At 45.2% G+C, this 22,140-nt stretch overlaps 1 protein-coding gene across 1 annotated transcript in view; it reads left to right on the forward strand.

Moving 5' to 3' along the window:
• The first annotated feature begins 2,402 nt into the window (after window positions 1-2,402).
• The window catches only part of LOC110333250 (cytochrome b5), a 29,645-nt gene continuing 9,907 nt past the window's right edge, over window positions 2,403-22,140 (forward strand). The window contains exon 1 of the mRNA XM_021214798.1: window positions 2,403-2,673. Coding sequence (XP_021070457.1) covers window positions 2,545-2,673 — 129 coding nt within the window. The 5' untranslated portion in view covers window positions 2,403-2,544. The remainder of the gene's footprint in view (window positions 2,674-22,140) is intronic.

Here is a 22,140-nt window from a genome sequence, read left to right on the forward strand (position 1 = left end):
GAAGGTAAAAGTTAAGCATGACTAAGCAGTTCTGGCTAAGCCTAGTCACTGGCCCATCTCAGCTCCTATTCCCCCCCCCCCCCCCCGCAATGGGCTTTGACAACTTGTCACAACTGTGTAAAATCCTTTTCCTGGGAGACAAATTCCTTTTCTGGCTGACACCAGGCTTCAGCCCTTTCGGTCTCCCAACATGAGAATCTATGGACATTCCAATTTGGGGGACAATGCCTCAGCAATCTGTTGGCTCCCACCAGGATGGTTATACCACTTCTCAGTGAAGACAATGACATCACTATCGATACAGTTCACATCTGGGATGGATTTCAAGGACAATAAGACAAGTGAGAAAGGTGATCTCAAATGTGTTATTATACGATTCCATTTATATAATATAATGACTAAATAGTACAGGAATGAGACAGATTCCTTACCACGAGGAGTTAGGGATAATACAGGAGGATGTGAGTGTGGTTCAGGAAGACAGTGCCAGCTAGAGCTGTGACAGAGCAGTTATGCTGTGTACACCACATACCCCAGTCCTAAAACTAGAGGGAACCTCGCTGTGTTGATGTGGATTTCCTTTGTTCCCTCTCTTCATAACAAGGTCTTGCTATATAACTGAGGTAGACAGGGAACTTACTGGGTAGCCCCAGGCTGGCTTCTAACTTGCCATCTGCCTGTCTTTGTCTCTCGAGTGCTGCTCTGCAGGTGTGAGCTGCCTTGTTTTGGTATTCCGTTGTTACATTACTACGTGGTCATTGGGGGAATAGGGTGAGGGATGCAGAGAAAGAGGACACATTCGTTCCATGAAACTATGCTTTAAAATTAAAGGGAAGCAGTGGCAGGCAAATCTCTGGAGTTCAAGGCCAGCCTGGTCTACACAGTGAGTTCTAGGGCAGCCAGGGCTATACAGAGAAACTCTGTCTCCATCCAACCCCCACAAAGCCCCACTGAACTTCTTGGATATTGTTCCTACATTATATTTTCGTTGGTTGATGTAAAATATAATATTCATATGTTGTATATGAACCAAGCTGATTAGTATCTTAATACAAACAATTTACCTTACAAATATTTCTGAGTAACAATTACTACCAGAAATGTTTCCTTGTGGTTAAAAAGAAAAAAAAAAACAATGAAAATAGTTTGGAATGCTTTGAGCAATGTTTACTTCCCAATGAGCTGCTAAGGGAAAAGGAACTTATGTATGTCCAAGCACCTACAGAGTTCAGGACCTTCCTGATTTCCTGGGAGAATCACTGATGTGGCTATCACTAATGTTATGTTTTTGGAGTTAATTGCTATTGTTGAAAAGACAAAAAAAAAAAAAAAAAAAAAAAACCTACGAAGGGCTTTTAAAATAAGTAAATAAGTTCAGTCTTCTGTTTTCCCCCACTTCTGCTTTAGATATCTGTAATTTATATATAGTATTGACTTCCTGAGAAAAGGGTAGGGGAGTACCACCAGCCTGGGGAGGGACTCAGTGCTGCGCTGTGCCTAGTGTTGGTCTTTATTTAGGATTTAAATGTACACTACAGTGGAGGATAAGAGAAAGTCTTGGCCATGTCAGGGTCTTGTGGCATCGAAGTTATTTCAAGTTAAAGAAATTATTAGATGCTTCTAATTTTAATGTAGCAATTTCCTTTGTTTTACCTTTCGATGAGTCACTCCCAATCCCCTGCAGATTCCAGTGAAGCAAAAGGCATGGCTCACTATTTGGGGCCACACATTTATTTCCAGATCTTAAGCCTTGACACTTGCATAAGAGGTTCTTTCAAATGGTCCATTCTTAGGGAAACCACGCAGAGGGTCACTTTGGCTCACTGCAAGTTTTGTTCCAAGTGATTATCAGGCCGGGTGTGGTGGCGCACGCCTTTAATCCCAGCACTTGGGAGGCAGAGGCAGGCGGATTTCTGAGTTCGAGGCCAGCCTGGTCTACAAAGTGAGTTCCAGGACAGCCAGGGCTATACAGAGAAACCCTGTCTCAGAAAAAACAAACAAAAAAAAAAACAAAAAAAAAAAACCCAAGTGATTATCGGGATGTAGGGCCGCTTTGTTTAGGAAATACGCAAGAGTTAATGTGAAGTAAGGTGTAAGGGAAGGAAACTAAGGCTGAGCTATAGTTTGACCTGGCCCTAAAGCTTCCTCTTTACATGGGTGCTCAAACCTCTGATCACACTTCCCCAGCTCCCTCCCACCCCCCACCCGCTGCCACATGCGCAGACTCAGAAAAGCGCCTCCCCGCCCAAAGTGCTGGCATGGTAAAAGTGAAAGGCACTTCTTGTAGCCAATCAACACAGCGCGCCGGGCTGTGGGGGGGAATGATTGGACTATTGGAGGGCGTCGGCTGAGGGCGGGAGCACCACACTGGCCAATCCCCAGAGGCCTTGCGGTCTGTGCCCAGTTTGAGGCACCGCCCCCTCCTGGTTCTGGGCACCGGGCCGGGGTGGAGCTGGGAATGTCCCGGGCGGAGGCGCTCAGACCTGATCGTAGCACAACCCTGCACGGCTGTGTTGCAGGGCCCGGAAGGCTCACTGTTCCGAGATGGCCGGGCAGTCAGACAAGGATGTGAAGTACTACACCCTGGAAGAGATTCAGAAGCACAAAGACAGCAAGAGCACCTGGGTGATCCTGCATCATAAGGTGTACGATCTGACCAAGTTTCTCGAAGAGGTGAGATGGGCACGCACGCTCCAGTGGGGTGCAGGAAAGGGTGACCCCGGCTGTGGATACCCCAGGTGTGACCTGGGACCGATGTCCGAAAATGTGATATCTGAGTGCTCAAGTGGTTGAGAACATGTAGGAGGGCCTTCCGCGTCTGCACACTTGTGTTCGCTTCTGAGCATGCTCATCTGCTTGTGCACACCTGTATCTGTGCTCCTGAGTGCCTTGGGTTTGCACATCTGGGCATGCTCACGGGAGGTCGGAAAGCATCATTGCAGTGTGAGCTGTTTTTGTAGGCTTCGATGGGCGGAGTATTTACAGGCCAAAGCTGGATCCCTACAAGATGCTCAAAAGTGTCTTGAATAAATACTACCCACTTGCTGGGAGAGTGCATAACCGCGTAAGGATTTTGAAAAAAACCTTTTTTTTTTCTTTTTTTTCTTTCTTTCTTTCTTTTACTTTCGTATAAGGCTCTTTCCATGTAGAACTCCTCCATTTTCGAGTGGACTTTTAATATCAACCGTTTGGAGACCTCTGGTCTTAAAAGCTATTTCCCTCAGAGGGTTCCTTGGGGTCGCAGGTGGAGGTGGGGGCACTCCCAGGGTTACTCTGATGTCCAGACCCATAAATTTACTAGTGTTCACTCAGCAGAGCCTGAAGGATGTCGACCTTAATGGATTAGTGATTTGTCTCAGCCCCAGCACCAGGTGAGTGACCCAAAGACTCCCTAGTTTGTGCTAGTACTAAGGAAGGGAGGTAGGCAGCTTGGTACAGTCAGAAAACTGGAACTAGATCTTTAAGCTACTTCGGAAGTTGTAAAATGGCTTAATTTAGAGGAAAACATTTCTTCTGGCAATGCTGATCTCAAGATTGCAGTTTTTGCTGCCCAGCCACAGGGGTGTTTTGTATGTAGTCTTTCTCTTTATTCCTTCCAGATGCACTGTTACTCTGAGTCACACATACTCACAAAGACTCTACACCCCACTTCTTTCCAGTAAATAAGAGTGCTTATTGATGAGGGTGATTTGCACGTTTGTTTGTTGGTGGGCTGGGCAAAAAAGTAGAGGGTCAGTGTTAGATTATAATTTACCTCAAGGGACATTTGCTTTGCAGAGAATGTTAAATACAGAAAAAAACTTGAAAGTTTGGAGTGTTAGTTTCATGCCAAAATACTTGATTGTTAACGGTAAAATAGGCCTCCAATTTAGTAAGGACTGGTTTGCAGGGTGGCCTCAGATCTGCCTCCCTTCTGCTGAGCCCAGAGCAGGTTTGCATCATAGCTTCTCAAACTAACAGTCCTGTATTGTTAAGCCAAGGGCCAGGTGAATGACTTCACGTGGAACTGTCCCTCCTTCCACCACCACCACCATGATATATGTAATTCTGGAATTTTATGATTAAAATTTGCCCCTTGATTTTGTGTATATAATAAAGTGCAGTACTTGTAAAAAGAAAAAGATAAAGCGTTGGGATAATTTATATGATGCAGCTGTTTTAACTTGTCTCATTGTCCTTTCAAACAGGTCCCTAGACCTCAGGACTGTTGACTTTTTAGGTTACCTCCTTGTCCATACTCAGTGGATGTTCTAACAGTGACAACCAGCACTGTCTCCAGATACTGCCAAATGTCCCATAGGACATACAGTTGCTCCTGATAGAGAATTGCTGCCCCCAAATAATTGTGTATGACTTTTAAAAGTAGATTGTTGAGCTAGGTAACAGGGATGAGATTATTAAATTATACTCAATGTCATTGATTCTCTTGATTTATTCTCATGAGGCAGGGAAGGGGGGGAGAGGACCCCACAGATTTATTGAGCTCAGCTGAAGGGCTAACAAGAGGCTGCTCTGTTGGGAAAAAAGCTGGAAAGAAAGTTCCTTTGTTCTGTCTAAGTTTTTGGTACCCTGTCTCTGAGAATAGCTTGGGAAGAACACTTCTTGAGCAAAATGGAGAAGCTCCCTGGGAACCAGTCATCTAGGACATTGATGGAGAGGTCAGTCTTCGAGAAGCACAGAGAATAGTTGGGTTCTGTTGACCAAGGACCCTTCCTGCTTTTCTTACCCCTACTCTCACTGTGTGTAAGTGTCCCACCATGTTGGAATGGAGGAATTTCTGGGACCATCAGGCTTCTCAGAATATTCAGATTCTGCCTGGCATAACATTTGACATTTCGTAGCTTGCTATACTACTTATGACTGCTTGTTTCACACAGTCTTGGTCATTGGCTCTCCTCCCCTAGTGTGGCATTGCCTTTAGGATCTCTGTGCACTGGCAGGCACTGAACGTGACTGCTTGTGCCTGTTTGGGTTACCACTTCCACACACACCTCAAACATACTGCCACAGTTGTTCTTCTTTCTAGATTCCTTCAGTTTCAGTTATGTTGTTAGGTCTGCATGGTTTGTCTCATGCTTTGGCTTAAGACAGAAATATTTTTACAAGGCTCAGAGTGTCCTACTTTCCCTGTCCTTCTGCATCTCAAGGTTCCAGAAATTTCATGAGGCCGGTGAGCTGAAGAATATGTCTTGCTAATTTACAAATGTAAAAAGTGGGAGGAGCATCTTTCTTACCTTCCTGGAATTTTCTGTCACCATGAGCTGTGTCTCCACAGGCTCTGGGTTCACCTATCCACGTGGCTTTGCTTTTCTGTCAAGGGAGCACATGCTGTGGTTGGTTGACTCCTGCTCTGCTGCCTGCCTTCTCTGTGCCTTAGATTCCTCACACTAGAGACTAGCAGTGTCTGCTTGCAGGTGACAGTGAGTTAAAGCATTGACTAGTGTAGTGTGCGTGCATGCCTGTAATCTCAGCTCTTCCCAGACTCGGGAGTCAGGCAGGAGAATTCCTAAGAATTAGAGAGGTCAGCCTGGGTGACAGTGAGAATCTCTCCAGAAACCAAAACTAGAAAAAAACAAAACAAACCAGTGTTTGTTAAACACAAATCATTGTGAGTTTTCCTGCTCATTTGGAAACTGCAGTCAGGGCCAGACTTGCAGTGTCCTGTGTAGTTGAGTGCTCGAGGTGTGCTTTAGGTGAAATGTAAATCCGGAAGGTAATCTTGAAATAGGAGAATAGTAGAAAAATTATCTTTCTGGTCAAGAACACAGTTTGAAGGTTACTTGTGCAATGTGAACTCTGTCTTCCTGAAATAATGATCTGAGGTCCAGAGGTAGAAATCCAGCAGGGAGGCCATCTAAACAGAGGCAGGGCCCGGATCCCGAGCTGGTGTCTGCCAACGGGATTATAAGCCTCATTACCTAGATATTTTGAACTTTTTTTTTTTCCTAGTCCTGCCCCCTAGGTTTTGAGTTTACATTTATGAAGTTGTTATATAAGATCATGGCATTAGACAAGTTAATGGTTATAGAAATCCGAGAGACCATTATTTGGAATGAAAACAGGTGTTAGGGGCCAAGGAGCAAGTTTGCATTTCCCTGTTCTGTGGTTGAGCCAGGTTTAAGCAGAGCTGTGGAAGGGAGGAAGAAAGCATCAGGTTATAATCCTGTGCCTTTCTGTTCTGGGCAGTGGGTGCTTGTAACACCTCCTAGTCCGAGTTGAAAGCAAGTTGACTGTCCTCCCCACAGAATGTTTTTCTAGAGATGCTGAGATTCTGTGATTTTGAGTCTTTAATGCAGAGGCTGTTAGCCTCTGACTCACTTAGCCTTTGGAATGAAATTTTGCTTTTTGTGCCTGCTTACCTTTCGCAGATGAGGAATTCAGAGTCTGAGGACCACTGTCTCCCCGAGACATTTAAGATGCCCGCCTCTGTTTCTGAGAAGTGGAAGGGCATAGGTCTCCACTCTTCGGTGCGGCTGCATGTACCTTTCTTTAATGTGTGTAAAGTGAAATCCCACTACTTAATGACGTGTTCGGGTGGTGACTTGGGTCTCCGGGATAAGTAGGTAGGAAAGCCATATCTTGTAAGGCTGTACCTATGTATCTTTTAAGCATTTCTACTGTTGATATTCCTTTTCTGAAAAGAGATTCCAGTTTTGTTTTAACACAGTAAAATCCAAAACAAAAGCAACAATAAAATCAAAACAAAATTAAGGCACCAGATCACACTTGAGGCACCTGACTCTGTTTGTCTTTAAGGTGATGAAAATTTTGTAAATAAGGAAGTAAAACAGGTTATGCAGGTCAGCCAGGGCAAATGGGGACTAGGTAAGATGCTAATCCCTTAATGTGGATGTCTATTATTCTGGAAGCCTCTAAAACCTTAGAGACAACCCCCAGTACCTTTCTTGTGTAACAGAATCTGAGTAACTGTGGCCCTCCTCTATTCATGGGAACATGACTGGCTCTGGTTTTAGAACATTGGGAAAAATAATATGTGTGAAGACACTTAGAAAAACATGGAAAGAGAAGGTGTCCAGGCAATTAAAAGTTTGTTTTCCTTGTTTTGTTTTTGTACTGGAGATTGAACTTGGGCCTTGAGCACGCCTGATAAGCCAGTGTGCTACAGCCCACTCCTTGTGATTTTATTTTAATTTACTGTGAAGCAAGGTCTTACACAGGCTGGCCTTCAACATGTGATCAAGGTGATCAGTCCTCTTACCTCAGCTTCCTGAGTGGGGATAACTGGTGTGCCACCTTACCCACTTCCAGTGATTACTGTCTTCTTGGGGTGAGGGTATAGCTTAACAGCAGAGGATTATAGAACATAATCCAAGCTGTGGATTTGATCCCCAGAACTTGAAAAGAAACATTTCCCTTACCAATTGTCATTAACATTAATTTTTGCTGTGTGTTAAGCCCAATATTGGTTTAATTGATAATAATTATAATGTTCGCCAGCAAAAGAAAGTACGCAGAATTCAAATATTCACCTGAAATATGATTTTTCTAGGAAGATGTGTCACATACAATGGGAAATCATCTTACTTCTAGAACTTTTAAATATAAACTTTACTGCTTGTTGGGTAGGGGAGAAGAGCCCACAGTTACTGTGAGGACCTGGGTAACACGTAAGAGTGAGAAGAGAATTACAGTTGCCCAGAATTGAGCACCACACAGAACAGCCTGGCGAGGGTCCTCCAGTCAGTGCCACACGTGTGAGCATGTGCCGCGCTTGCTCATGCCTGTGCTTTATATTCGTGGAAAGGTGTTCTCCGTGCTCTCTGTCGCCTGCCACTTTCCCCACTGAACTCTGTTGAGGATCCACCTTAGCGCTCATTTCCCTCCAGGCTGCATCTTATTATGCAGTCGGATTTTATCATCCAGGCCACCTCCCTCTCGCGTGGTTTGTGCTTAGTCTACCTTGATTACTTACAGTAGATCCTTGTGAAACATTGTGGTTTTTTACATTTAATTTCCGTAAGTCTCACCGGGCATGGTGGCGCATGCCTTTGATCCCACCACTTGGGAGGCAGAGGCAGGTGGATTTCTGAGTTCAAGGCCAGCCTGGTCTACAGAGTGAGTTCCAGGACAGCCAGGACTACACAGAGAAACCCTGTCTAGAAAAACAAAACAAAACAAAACAACAACAACAACAAACAAACAGTTTCCATAAGTCTCAATGATGTACTTGGGGATCATGGTCCTCGTTGGCACTTGCTATAGGGTTAGGTTTTTTTGTTTTCTGTTTTTTTGTTTTTTCTCTCTCTTTAAGTCTTTTAAGGTCTCTCTAAGAAACTTGCTTACAATTTACTCATCCCTTCTAAGTTATGTGGGTGTGTGTTGCCATCAGAAACAGAAATGGACAGCTGAATGCTTGGCATCTTTTTTTTTTTTTTGGTTTTTCGAGACAGGGTTTCTCTGTATAGCCTTGGCTGTCCTGGAACTCACTCTGTAGACCAGGCTGGCCTCGAACTCAAATCCACCTGCCTCTGCCTCCCGAGTGCTGGGATTAAAGGCGTGCGCCACCACGCCCGGCAATGCTTGGCATCTTTAACATGTGAATTCTGCTACTGTTACAGTTTGAGGAATACACCTAACTGTCCCATGGAGCATCGGTGTGCACCAGCACTGTCTCTTTGTGCAAGGTGCAAAACTATTCGACAAGTGGCCTGAGAAACAGCAGATCCAGTAGAACATGAAGTAGCAGTGCCCCAAGCCACTCCTCTCCCTTGAAAGGGTGCGCTCTTGGTGTTACCCTGGGGTATCGTTTTCCTGGGAGCGCTTTTGGGTGTATTTGTGAACTGCCTCTCGGGGCTTTTGCTGCTGTTGGAACCAGGAGAACGAGTTGGAGATTGGGTAGGCTAAAGTCTGTTGTAGGTGGCCTACAGAACGCAGCCTTTGTGGCCTCTGGTCATGAGGGTCACAAAGATGGAACTTACTTTTCTCACGACTGTAAGTGTGAGTGTCAAAACAGCACTATGTAGTTCACCACAGAGGCTGGGAGATGCTGGAAGAGGAATGGCTATCAGGGAGGATTGGGAGGAAAGGGTGTGAGGTGTGATACCACCCTCCAGGTGCACACCGCTTGGCTGGGTGCAGCCTGTTTGAATGGTTGCAGGCCGTGTGGTACCAGGTTTTCTCCCAGCATGGCCTGGGTCACAAAATACATTCTCTATCTTTTTACTGTGAAAGTAAATGTTACCTATGAATGCCCTCCTCTTCAATGAAGTAATAAAAGCTACTGCTGGGGACATTTACTGGACGTTTATAACATTCATTATGTAGGAGGTTGTAATGCCAAGTGCGTTTTGGTTATAAAACCTTTGTTGGGGTTAGGGAGATTGCTCAACTAGTAAAGTGTTTGCTACACAAGCAGGAGGCCCTGAGATTAATCCCCAGGACTCAAGTGTTAAAACCCAGGTGTGGTGGCGCACACGTGTAATCCCAGTGCTAGGAGGCAGAGTTGGGAAGGTTCCTGGAGCTCACTGGCCACCTAACCTACCAAACTCCAAGCTGGTAAGAGGCTCTGTGTCAAAATACAATGGAGACAGCATCTAGGGAATGTGTAGAATCATTCTAGTTTCCAGCAGAGGTTGTTCAGCAGTCTTTGTTCTTGGGCACTGGGCCTGGCTTAACCATCTGAGTGATTTTCATCTGCAGAGGAACACTTCCCACGTGTCAGGCCCGTGTAAGGAGGCTGTGGAGGATTTGGAGAAGCCTGTTAATTGGCGGTCCTTGGAAGACACGTGGCTCTGACCTCGCCCTCTTGCGCAATCTGGAGCAAGCCTTTGGTATTTGTTCAGATTGATGGTGGCACCAAGAGCTTTCAGCCAGCTAACACATGCTAGCATAACTCTAAGGGATGCACTTTGCAGAGGAAGCAAATCTCCCTCTTGTGTGGGACATTCATTTCTTCCCCTGTGATTCCTTCCAATGACTTCCCAATATGCCGGATTTAAAGCTGGGTGACTGGGTCCTGCCTCCTCTGCCACTTCAGGAGGTAACACTATCTCTCCACTGCACCTCTGTTGTTTCTCAAACCAGCTAGACTAAAACCTTTGTTCTTCCCTCCCTGCCTGTCCTCTGTTCCCATGGCCACTGCCCCAAAAGGCAGAAATGTGGCTCCACAGAAAGGGCAGTTCTCTGTCAGTGACATCAGGGGGGGGGACTGAAGTGAGTGACTGCCTGTCTCCTCTGGATGGCAGGTTTCATGTGTCTGCTCAGCACTCTGTGCCCTAGACCTAGAGACTGCTCAGCAATGACCCTGTGGTGGAATGAGAGAGCCCTTTGGTGGAAGACAGCTGCCACCCACCCACTCTCCACCTGTTGTATTTTACCCCACCCCTTTTCCACCAGTGACACTTAGTGGAGCATTAGCATCTTTTCTTTGTCACAGACACTTGGTGAAACTCCACACTGAACCATTTATCATTCAACACTTCTGGACTTAGTTATGTAAATCTGGCCTGTTAACAGAACCTCAGAGCAAAGTGCACTTGAGCCAGGTCCTGTGCTGTAGAACGCAGTGGGGCTTTGCACAAACCGCGCATTCGGAGACTTTCCTGCCTCTTCCTGTCTACGCCAATGCAGCCATGTTTACTCAGGGGTCTCCTTTCTCAGTTGATGACATGACATCATCTTTCCCACCTTCTGTTTTCTATTCTTCATAAACAAGTTCTCCATTCCAGGCCATTCTCTTCATTACTCAACAAGGTAACCTACCCCCAACCCCCATCCAAAAATATACCTACACATGGCTTCTCCAGTGTCTCCTCTGCCATCTCCATCCACTCCCTTCCACTCTATTTCTTCTGCTCCTTTCTCTTAAAATTCCAGGAGTGTTTTAAAGCCACTCCTGCCAGGGTCTCCTGACATTCTCCATGTATCATGCAGTTGTTTCCTGCTTGGCTTCCTGGATACCATCTCCCCACCCCCACCCCCACCTCCGGGCTCCCTGCTCACATGGTTGGCTTCCTTTTCTTCCATTTCCACCTATCTCTGACCTCAGTACATGACACCCTACACCTTTTTTTTTTTTTTATTCTTCCTGGACTATGCTGTCCAATGTCACAGCTTCCAACTTATTATGTCCAGGGCAGAAAGGCCCCTCTCCTGAGCCCAGGATTCATGTATGCCTGTCTATTTCATGTCTCCACCTAGGCATCTGACAGACTTCTTAAACCTAACATCTAAAAAAAAAACCCAATACCTGCTTTTCTGTCCCAGACTTCCATCCTTCTCCTTCTCTGTGCCAGTTGATGGCACTTATGCCCCAGTCTTCAGTCTCTTACACTCCATATTAACTCCCCCAGAATAGTCTGTTGGCTTAAAGTTAGAACCTGACCAGCTCTTACTATTTCTGCTGCTCTCACTGGGCTATGGCATGCCTGGCCAGGCCTCCTAGGACCCCGAGTTTGCTCATCACAATAGACTGACATTTTAGAAGTAAAGCCAGTTTGTATTACTTTGTTCTGCTTAAACACTTCAGGGTTAATGACTCTACCTAATTAAACATCTTAGGCTATAACTACAGTGTTCTGGAGAACGTGATGCTGGCAGAGGGACACATACATAGATCAGTGGAATAGAAATAGAGAAATCCAGAAATAGACTTGCACAGATATTTCTAACTGATTTTCCACAAATATATAACAGCAGTTTTATGGAGGAAGGGCAGTCTTCAGCAAATGGTTCCAGAATGACTGGGTACCAGTGGTCAGAAAAGAAATAAGCCTTGTTCTGAACCTTCAAAGCATTTCTGTGGTCCACTTAGAGCTAATTTCTAACCATTACCCCAAAGAAGGCATATCTTGCTGGGTTGGTGCACTCACCTGTAATCTCATCATGTGGGAGGCTAGGATTGCTGTGAATTTGAGGCCAGTGTGGACTTTCTAGTACTTTCCAGGGCAGCCTTATCTACAGAATGAGATCTCAAAATGACAGACAGACAGACAGACAGACAGACAGAACCTATCCTGACTATATTCTTCTGAGCTGCAAGTCCATCTAGATCCCTGAGTTCCTCACCCCTCACCCTCTCCTCCTTTCTCCCCTCCCTTCCTCCTTCCCTTCCTCCCTCCTCTCTCCCCTCTTCTGTGGTCACTCCATGGTCTGGGCCATGCTGGGCAGTTACTTTATCACTGAGTTACATCCCCAGAGTACATGACCCAGAAACACATAATTTGTTTATTACATTATGGCATATCTGTTTTCACTAACAGATGCCCTCTGAATCCTGGAGCTTTTCAGTCTTATTCGTAGATGTCTCCTAATCTCTAGAAGAATACTGAGAAGGGACTCAGTATGTGTGAGTTGATTGATTGAAAGAAGTCTTAAAAAGTATAAAAAAGAAGAAAACTAATAGAGAATGGCTGTTGGGCCATATTGAGTAGTTTCCTGGGAGCCTGTTTTATTTTTCCTTTGCAGATTTTAGTCCAGTTCCTTGTTCTTAATACTTAACTGGAAGAAGAGCATCCCTGGTGCTTTAGTGTGGAGGAGGAAGCAGGGAAGGTGGAATGGTGCCACGGTCAGCCCCCCTCTTCTATCTCTGGTGTCGATGAGGTAGTTTTGGCTCTTCTGACTCCAGGTAGATTTCAGGTCAAAGTCATCTGACTCTTGGTCCCTGGTTTTGGTAGCTTTGCTAATCTCAATGAAGTTCTGTAGTCAGTCAAGAGTCCACGGTGACCACTTCAGGCTGATTGGCATCTGTGTGGGTCTCCTGTCCCTGGGAAGCAGGCCTGACCCCTGCCTTACTTCTCTCTGCTTCAGAGTCATTGCATCAGAACTGGGGGCTTTTGTGCCCTTCAGGAATCAGAACAATAACTATGTCTCCAATGTTTTAACTTGGTTTATCTTACTAATGAGTCAGCATTGATTCAGGGAATGGTTCTGTCCAAACAACTTACTATTTTATTTCTAAAAAGAGGAATTTTTTCTTTCCCTTTTCAAGGAGAGAAAACCACTAGTTGTCTGCCAGCTCACATCTGACACCCGTATTACATAGGTGCCCTCCTCATAACTGACCTTAAAGAGCTCGCTGTTTTTACGATGTCTCTGTGGACTTTTTGAGCCTCTGGCTTAGTAGAACTGAGAGACAGGTTCCCGGGTAGAAGCTGGCCGGCCATCCTGGAGGCTCCCCGCCTTTATGGCCTGTGCTCGACTTCTTTCCCTATCTGTCTCCCTACCAGGGATTATGTCTCTGACTCTTACTCTCTCAGAATCATGGTAGCTGCTTAAGCCCACCATCTTGGTGATAAGGAGATTTAGCAAGAATGGGGGTTGCTTGGGGTTTGGTACTAGAATTGGCTTTCAACAATTTATTGGGAGTGGGGTCACAGGGTGGTAAAGAAGGGGAACTACCTTGGGTGCCCGACTGAATACTGTTATGCTGCTTCATGAGAGGTTTATTTACAAAGTGCTGGGAAGTGATATCTGCCTCATCCTCTCCCCTTTCTGGATAGACTGCAGAAGCAGCTTAGCAATTATGCCCGAGATACCTGCATTTCTCAGTAACACCTCAAAGTCACTATCGTCTGTCTGCCTGTCTGTGTCTAACTATGTATCTGTCTGTCTGTCTATCCATCCACCATCCAAAGCCTCCCATCCTTTCTGTCATCTCCAAGCTCTTAACCCCTGTCCTTTCCATGTGTACCGCGAAAGATCTCATGTTGGGAGGCAGGAGTGCTGAAAAAGGACATGGAGACAAACTAAGGAGCAAGGTGTTTATTGAAGAGTTACTAACACCATGGACTGACTGTCAGTCAGACAGCAGCATGGTGGCAGATCTAAGGAGACCTCAGCCCCTGGTGGCAGAGACGGCATGGCAAGAACTCTGCAGAGAGGAACTGGACCGTGTCTTATTCTTCTCTCAGAGCGGAGGAGGTTCCACTGTGCAAGCCCACAGCCAGGCAGGAGGCAGGGAAGAGGGTGGAGAACAAATGGCCTTTGAGGTAAACTGGTCCAGGTGAGAGATCCTAGCACCTGAAGTCTGTTGATGGGGTGGTGTTGGCTAGGGAACTGTGTCTCAGTAGGGTGCCTGCAGTAACTGAGAATCAGGAAGGTCCTGTGGACTGAGTGACAGCTGCAGTCTAACACATAGTTTCCTCCAGATTACAACATCCCGTCCTAAAGGGACACGGGAGGCTAAGAGGCTCAGGAAACTTACCACTCTCAACAGGGTCACACGAGGAGCAAAGGCTTGCTGAGGAAGGGAGGTGTAGCTGCCTAAAACCTGCACAGGGGACCCACATGTGCAGCTCCTGTGCGTCCTCACTTGTGCTGGGTGGGCATTCTGGTGATGCACCTGTAATGCCAATAAATCTGTTATAGGATGATTTCCCTGGTCTGTTGTCAGTGCTCCTCTTGGGGTAAATAGACTAGTCCTCACATCTCCCTGAGAAAAATCACTCAACACTCTTCTACTAGCTGGGAAAACAAAGTAGGGACAATAGTGTCAACGAACAGTGACAAGCTACATTTAAGAAAAGCCAGCTCTGTATCAAGAAGAGTCCAAGTCTCTCCACATACCTGAAAGCTGCCTATTTCTAACATCTTCCCAATATTAACAAGGAGCGGGAGAATGGAGTAAAGACGAAGCCCTTCCAGGGTTAGGTTTTGCCATGCAGATAGTACTGGGTCAGACACACATGGTCTTGCCTGCAGTGCCCAGAATGTTTAGGCTAATTATTTTTTATAACTCAGGGTAAAGCATTGTGCACTGTAGTCTTAAACACGAGACATGTGCTCTCACTGAGGTTCTTAGAACTTATGGTGAGGGACATTATCATTTGGTCCCTTGGTGGACATTTTACACGTGCCACTTTGATGGCTCTAGTGTCCTCATGAAGGAAGCAATCCCAGCAACGGGTGGTCCCTTCCTGGGCTGGGTGTTTTTCAAATTACACTCTTTCCACTAGAGCCTTATTTGGAAAGGTGTAGGGTGGGTACGTCACGGATGGCTTTGTGGATGAGCTGATGTGTTATGGTCATGCTTTTAATAGCTGGGCTAATTTCTCACAGCAATAACTTAACAGTAATTACATAAAATTATTAGTGACAGATGAAATGGGAATCTGAGTTGTTATTGACGTTGGCCAAAAGTCTCTAACTAGCACTTAATTCATTATGGGTAAATGTTGTTCAGTGAAAAAAAGTGATCAAGTTTGTGATATTGTCTTCCTTTTTAGAACTCTTACTTTTTTCAAGGAGCCTTTTAAATATGTGATGCCACACTAGCTCACTGAGTGCCATGATTGGGAGGCCCAGTTAATGCCATCAGGGGCAGCCCCGTCTTCTAGCCAGTGATTCTAAAGAATGCGGAATCTTTTCTTGTCTCTTTGCCTATTTGAAATGACCCATCTTTGTTCGGGTTTATTGCTACCATTCACTTAATGCTGGCTTTCCTACCCCATTTATATTTCTCATTTTTATAGGTAGACCCTTTTACAATATATTGCTGAATTATGCATTTAATAATACAAATACCTTAAAAAAATTTTTAAAGTGAGAAAGTTAAGAAACCACTTTGGATATTTAGTGATAAAACGCTTAAAGCAGTAACCCTTAATTTATAGTAAAATAATATGAGTGAAATGTTACATAAGCTTTAATTGAATTATTTTCAGAATGTCTTCATGTCCTAGGATTGGGAGAATTGTAAAACAGGTTTGGATTGATCCTAATATTCATCCCAAAGTCACAAAAAGAGTCACTTGGTCCGTGGCTCATCTGTGTGCCTTTACAGGCGTGAGTCAGCTACAAAAGCTTTGCCTTCTGAAACATAGAAATTTGTGTTAAAGGGCTCTTCTTCTGGGAGTGTGTTGAACATCATGGCTATTTGCAAATTTCTAGGAGCGTGAATTTAAAATTAGTACAAAAAACAAACACAACACAACACAACAAAACAAAAAACCTGATAGGTGTGTGAGGTGAGAGAGAGGTTAATTAGCTTGATTGAGTCACTTCAAAATGTTTAAGTATTTTAGAACGTTATGTTATCACATGCACACACACACACACACACACACACANNAGAGAGAGAGAGAGAGAGAGAGAGAGAGAGAGAGAGAGAGAGAGAGAGAGAGAGAGAGTCTGAACTTATTTTACTGTAAAGCTGGAGAGAAATTGTTTTAACATTAACAAAGATGACAACCGTGCACCTGCCTGTGACATGGGTCCTTGAGAGCCACATGGGTCATCATATTTGTCCTGTCAGGGACTGGGCTCAGAGTTATGCTGCATGTTTCAGACCCATGATTGGTCAAAACCGAGGCTCTAACAATGAAGGACATGGGGCTTCTGGACTTTGTTCTGTTTTAGTTTTTTCTTTTAGCCCAAATGAATGACAGGCTTCAGGACCAAGTCAGATACTTTTATTTTTGATTTTTTTTCCCCTCTCATCCAATTACTACTAACAGGCTCAGCCATTCGATCAGACAAGATTGGGTGTGTTCTTTCTTATATGCCCTACAGCACTTTGTAAATAGTAGATCTGTTTTTGCCCATTGATTTAACGAATTATCAGTTAAGTGTGAAGTCCTGTGACCTGAAGGGTAAGAACTACAGCAGCTGAGGGGAAGGAGATTTCCCTGAGCTGTTTGGAGGGAGAACGCCCAGCTCCTCAGCTGGCTGGCATATGTAACGACCTGTGCTGATCTTACGTGTCCAGTCAGCACATACTTGAGGGCCTTGAAGTAGGTGGCAAACACAGATGAATGGTACAGGCTGAAGTTTGGGTCGTGAGGGATCTCACAAACAAGTTGATAAATGACTTGAAAGTGTAACAGTGTGAGCTGTGAAGGGCAGGGAAGGCAAGGGCAGGGCAGGGAAGGCAAGGACAGGGCAGGGACGCGGGGAGGCCATGCTGGGGTGGGAATTGAAGGATGGAACCTGAGAAGTGGCTGTTGGGTGGAGGGCATGGCCATGGCCACTGGGATTGTCGTAGCAACGTTTTCTGAAAACAAAAAGACTGGAGAAGGTTATGGCAGGAAAGGAAAGTATGCTTGACATTGTGTGTTTGGATGTCGAAGAGAGTTTTCAAGTAGATAGATGTGTTAGGAGCCCGGCACCACGATGTCAGAGAGGCTGTTACTCAGTGGCACTCATTAGTGGACAGGTAGTATGCAAACTGGAGATGCGATCCCCAGGAGAGATTCGGGAACAGGGCTGAAGGACTGGGTAGGAGAACGGGTCAGATGAAGGCAGCGTTTCAAGAGATCCATGATTAGAAATTTCTCCGAGGGCCAGCTGAACTTTCAGGCGCTGGTAGCCCACGTTAGCTCTTTGTGACACAGCTTGGAAATGTGTGGGACTGGGACTGTTTTGGGCCTCCAGTTTTGGAATATTGGAATATTCACAGTGACATCTGAGGAATGAGGCTCACCAGTATGAAACTCATGTGTTTCATGCACTTCTTGTTGTGTTTCATCATAAGCCTTTTGTTTTGGTGTCAAACACCACAAATTGGAGTTTTACTCTAGGACCTTGCATCTGTAGAAGGGGAAGTCCGATCTAGCCCACGACACTATTTGTTTTTCAAAAACAGAGATAGACACCATCTACATTTTTCTGATGCCCTTTAAAAACAAACTACAACACAACAAGCCTGTTGTAGCGCTCTGAATCAAAGCCTCTAAATTGGAAAGAAGTTCAGTCATTTCCTTCAAGGATGAAGAACTTACCTCTGGGCTTGGGGAGCAGACCAGGTAGCACTTGTCTTTATCAGACCTTGTAGATTTTCACCTCAGAAATTTTCGATTTGAACAAGAGACACACTCTCCTGAACATAAACCCTGACAGGGAAGTGAGCACCCTGAGATCGCATCTGGTAATGGAGGCCCTGTGCTCTGTACATCGCTGCGGAGAGTGTGAGCCCTCGACAGCTTCTGATTCTCCCACCATTTCTCAAGCCAGAGCCATTTTTCTTTCTTCCTAAGGAGACTGAGCTCTCTACAGAGGTAATTACTGTAACTGAAGAGTTTCAGAGGGTGCTCCTGGGTCCTCCAGAGTGGCGTAGACATCTCAGGAGTGCCGGCAGCCTCGTTGCTGAGGATGCTCTTCATTCTTGCAGGATACGTGCGTGGCAAAGCCATGTCCTTACACCTGAGATAATTTTATATAATTTAACATGCTTATGTTTTGATGATAGCCCCTTACGTGAAGTCAAATTTTAGAATTTTCCAATTGGGATATCATGTCAGCACTCGGAGTTGGAGGTGTGGCAGCAGACTTCTCCAGTTGTGGATAGTGCTGACTCTTAGTATTTCAAAACGGAGTTCCTATTTATTTTCAAAAAGTGAAGGCTATTTATTAGTATTCCCTAATCTCTGAGAGTTCTCATGTACTGGTAGGATCAGAGTGCATAGGGCAGCTAAAGAAGTTGGGAATTCACAAAAATACATGGAAGGATTGTGGTCTCACAAGATACGAGGACAGAGTGTGTCGGTAAGGCTGCTTCGATCATCAGATTAGACCTGGTCTCTGTGGGATTCCTGTTCCTAGCTCCTGCCGCTACAAGGCTATGGTTTGAGTCCTCTAAGCATCCAGTTATCCAGTCATCAGATACCCGAGTCACTCCTCACTAAGCCGGAGTCCTGTCCTCTGTGAGTCTTGACTCATACACTTCCCTTCACACCTCCATCGCCTCACCCTAACTCCTACCCTTCATCTTCCCATCTTCACCGTCTTTGTCCTCAGGCGCTTTGCACTCTGCCGTCTTCTCTGGCCTGAGTTTCTTACAGTGTCCCCATGTACCCTCAGGACTCTTCTCTGAGTGAACTCTGACTTCCTCACCTCCATTCCTTCTTCCATCTGTTTCAGTGACTTACCATTGCTCAGCAGAGAAGGATCAAGATCCTTGAAGAGACCTGGAAGCCCTTGCTGGCCTGGCCTGGCCTGGCCTGGCCCTTTCCTTCCTGAGCCCCTGGCTGGCTTCTTTTCTGAACCTGAACTTGGGATTCCCTGTACTCGAGGATCTTTCTGCTGTGACCCTAGTCCTCACAACTCCAGTTGTGTCTGCTCTTCTCCATTGGTGACATTCCTTGTTCCACCGTGGTGACACCCACCCTGTGATTTCAGACTTGACATTCATTTGTGGTTCACAGTTGGGCATTGTTTGTGTTTGCCTGTTCGACTATGGTTTCCAAGGGCAGGAGCCATGGCTGTCTTTTTTGTTTACTCTTGAATCTGGTCTTTGGGGGCACAACACCAATTATTTCTCCTATGAATTAACTAGAGCCACACACTGAAAATGAAATATTCCTTTGGCAAAATTGGAAACCTTCACAGAAAGACTGGCTGTGTGCATTTTCCTCAGCCCTGGCATCCCTTCCCCTTCTTCTCTCCAGGTTCTACAGCTGCCTGCTTCTGTCAGAGTTCAGTGGGTGAGAGGAGACTTCTGATGTGGCCGTCACCTGTACCCTTGTTCTGTATGGTTGAGCATTTGAGCAGAGAAATCATCAGGTGCTCATTATGCTGTGGGTGCTTTCGTAGCTTCCTGTGGGTCACTCCTAAATTCTACAACATGCCCAAAAGGCAGGGCACGGACACTGCACACTCCAGTTGTTTACTGCAGTTAGAATCTTATACTAACAACGTCTGTGATTAGAAACTGCAGCAGATCTACTAACGAGAATGAGAGTATAACAAGAGAATCGCTAATTTCAGACAATTGTGATTTAGGCTCTCTTTCTGTGTATGTCTCATATCTCAAGGAAAACATTAGATATTACAAAGCTTTAGTCTCTTATCTTTGTTGTCTTAGCAAGACTTGAAGTTTATTTTATCTTATACCAATTTTTCAGGCTTTGATTTTCTTTTTAATTTTTCCAAAATAGTTTTTAGGGTAGAGTTAAAAATATTTCAACATCAATCAGTTTATTTGGTATTGTGTTTTTACTGAGTTGTTTATTTACACACATAGATATGTAGCAGTGGCCAGTGAGACCAATAGCCCAAAGTGTTTTCTCTTTTTCCCTTAGAGTTTGAGAGGAGCTTCGGGTAAGCACGCCCTCTGCTTCCTTGCCCTTTGCCTTCTTTCCTTCTGGAGCTCATGTTAAGGACTGTCCTTTCACACTGTTTAACTTCCAGGTTATGATTATTATGTGACTGGGGTGGAACATACTCTTTCTCCACCACAGCACTATCAGTTCAAATTCTCACCACTTCATAGCAGACCAAAATGAACCCCAAAAGACCATCGCAGAGCCGATTGTGATGCAATTGAACCTGGGTCTTTTTCCAAGCTTGAGCTTGGGCCCACTGCAGTCACTGACACAGCAGGACAGCAGGGTGAAGTCCAGAGCCCTCAGCTGGATAAAGTTTTACAGGAAATGGCGAACAGGTGAGCGGGTGTCCAGCCTGGCAAGCATCTAATTGAATGACTGTTGTAAGCTGATAGGTAGGTGCTCTCAAGCAAAACCAAGAACAATCACAGTCAGAAAGTACACCTGGAACTACCAGACTAACCCTGATTAGCTATTGCTAGGGAGTAGCTAGAGAGTAACTCTGGGGTATGGGGCAGAGACAAGCTATGTGGTACTTCTTGGAACTTGGGTGCAGCTTGCGTTCAGCTGCAGATCAAGTTCTCAGGCCCTTTTTCTTTTAAACTAGAGGCCTATCACAAGATGGAGTAGGTTTGGTCTCTTGATGTCATCACCTCTTTTGTGTCATTGTGGAAAACAGGCTGTCCCTGGTACACAGTGAGACTCAAGCAGATAAGCTGAGGTTCACTCGTCCTGAGCAGGAGTCCCAAGTTGGCGAACTTGTGAACTAGGTTATTTGATGGCAACCAGTGGTGTGCTACCGGTCACCTTCACGCTCTGAGGACTTTGGTTACTTCATATCTCCCACCTGCCTGTCCTTCTGCTCTTCAGTCAGATCAAGGTTCACGGCTCCAGATTATGCCAGAATCAGAAAACCTTGATTGCTGTTTCCATACCCGTGAGATGCCTTCAGAGTCTTATTTGATCCTTGTCAGATTTCTCATTGTCAGAATGACTAGAGGAGAACACATTTCGGAGAACTAGGGGAGTGTTTATGCAATGAAAGAAGTCATGTAGAGGACAGATACTTATATTGGGAAGTGTTCAGTATAGAAACTGTCGTGTTTATTGAACATATGGTATGTGTCTGACATGTTTTAAAATATACCCTGCAAAGGCTTTGAGATAAATACCAGCATTTTCTTCCTTTTATAAAATGCTCTGTATATGTGTGTGCGCCACACATGTACAGATAGATGCACATTGATACCCTGGTACTAGGATTGTAAGTGGTTGTGAGCCACGAGCGATGGTGTCTGAATCTGGTTTTCTCCAAGAGGCCAATACCCATTACCACTGAGCCAACTCTCCAACCCCAACTACTAGTATTCTCTCAAAAGTCTCTTAGTTGGTGTTCTATTGCTACAAAGAGACACCATGACCAATGCAACTCATAAGAGAAAACAGTTTTAGTCAGAGGCTTGGGTACTGTTTCAGATGCTTAGTCCATGGTTGTTATGACAGGAGGCAGACAGGCATGACACTGAAGCAGTAGCTGGGACCTTCACACCCTGATCTGCAGACGGCAGACATAGAGAGGAAGACACTGGGCCTGGTGTAGGCTTTTGAAAACTCAAAGCCACCCCCAGTGATACATATATATCAATAAAGCCACACCTCCTAATCCTTCCCAAATAGTTCCACTAATTAACTGGAGACCAAGGATCCAAACATATGAGACTATAGGTATCATTTTCATTTAAACTACCACACCTAGTATGTAGTGAGCACTTGGGCAGCATAGTCTCTGTCTCCTGGAGCTTCGTCTGCTCTGTATTGGGTGAAGCTTCAGTGCTGGATGTGTCCAAATAGAGAAGTGTAAGGGACAGGCACCTTTGAGAACACCGACGACCCTTGTTGTTTTCTGTTACTGGGAAGAAGGAAGGCCCAACTGCAGTCAGCCGCACAGGGAGGTGGCTTTTGTACCCTAAGGACTTGTTTAAAGGTCAGGATGAATTTGATAACAGGTACATCTTCAAGCTTAATTTAAGAAATGGTTTTTGTGGTGGTGCACGCCTTTAATCCCAGCACTCGGGAGGCAGAGGCAGGCGGATTTCTGAGTTCGAGGCCAGCCTGGTCTACAGAGTGAGTTCCAGGACAG

The sequence above is a fragment of the Mus pahari genome, chromosome 15 (genome assembly GCF_900095145.1).
Source record: "Mus pahari chromosome 15, PAHARI_EIJ_v1.1, whole genome shotgun sequence".
In the NCBI taxonomy this organism is placed as follows: domain Eukaryota; kingdom Metazoa; phylum Chordata; class Mammalia; order Rodentia; family Muridae; genus Mus; species Mus pahari.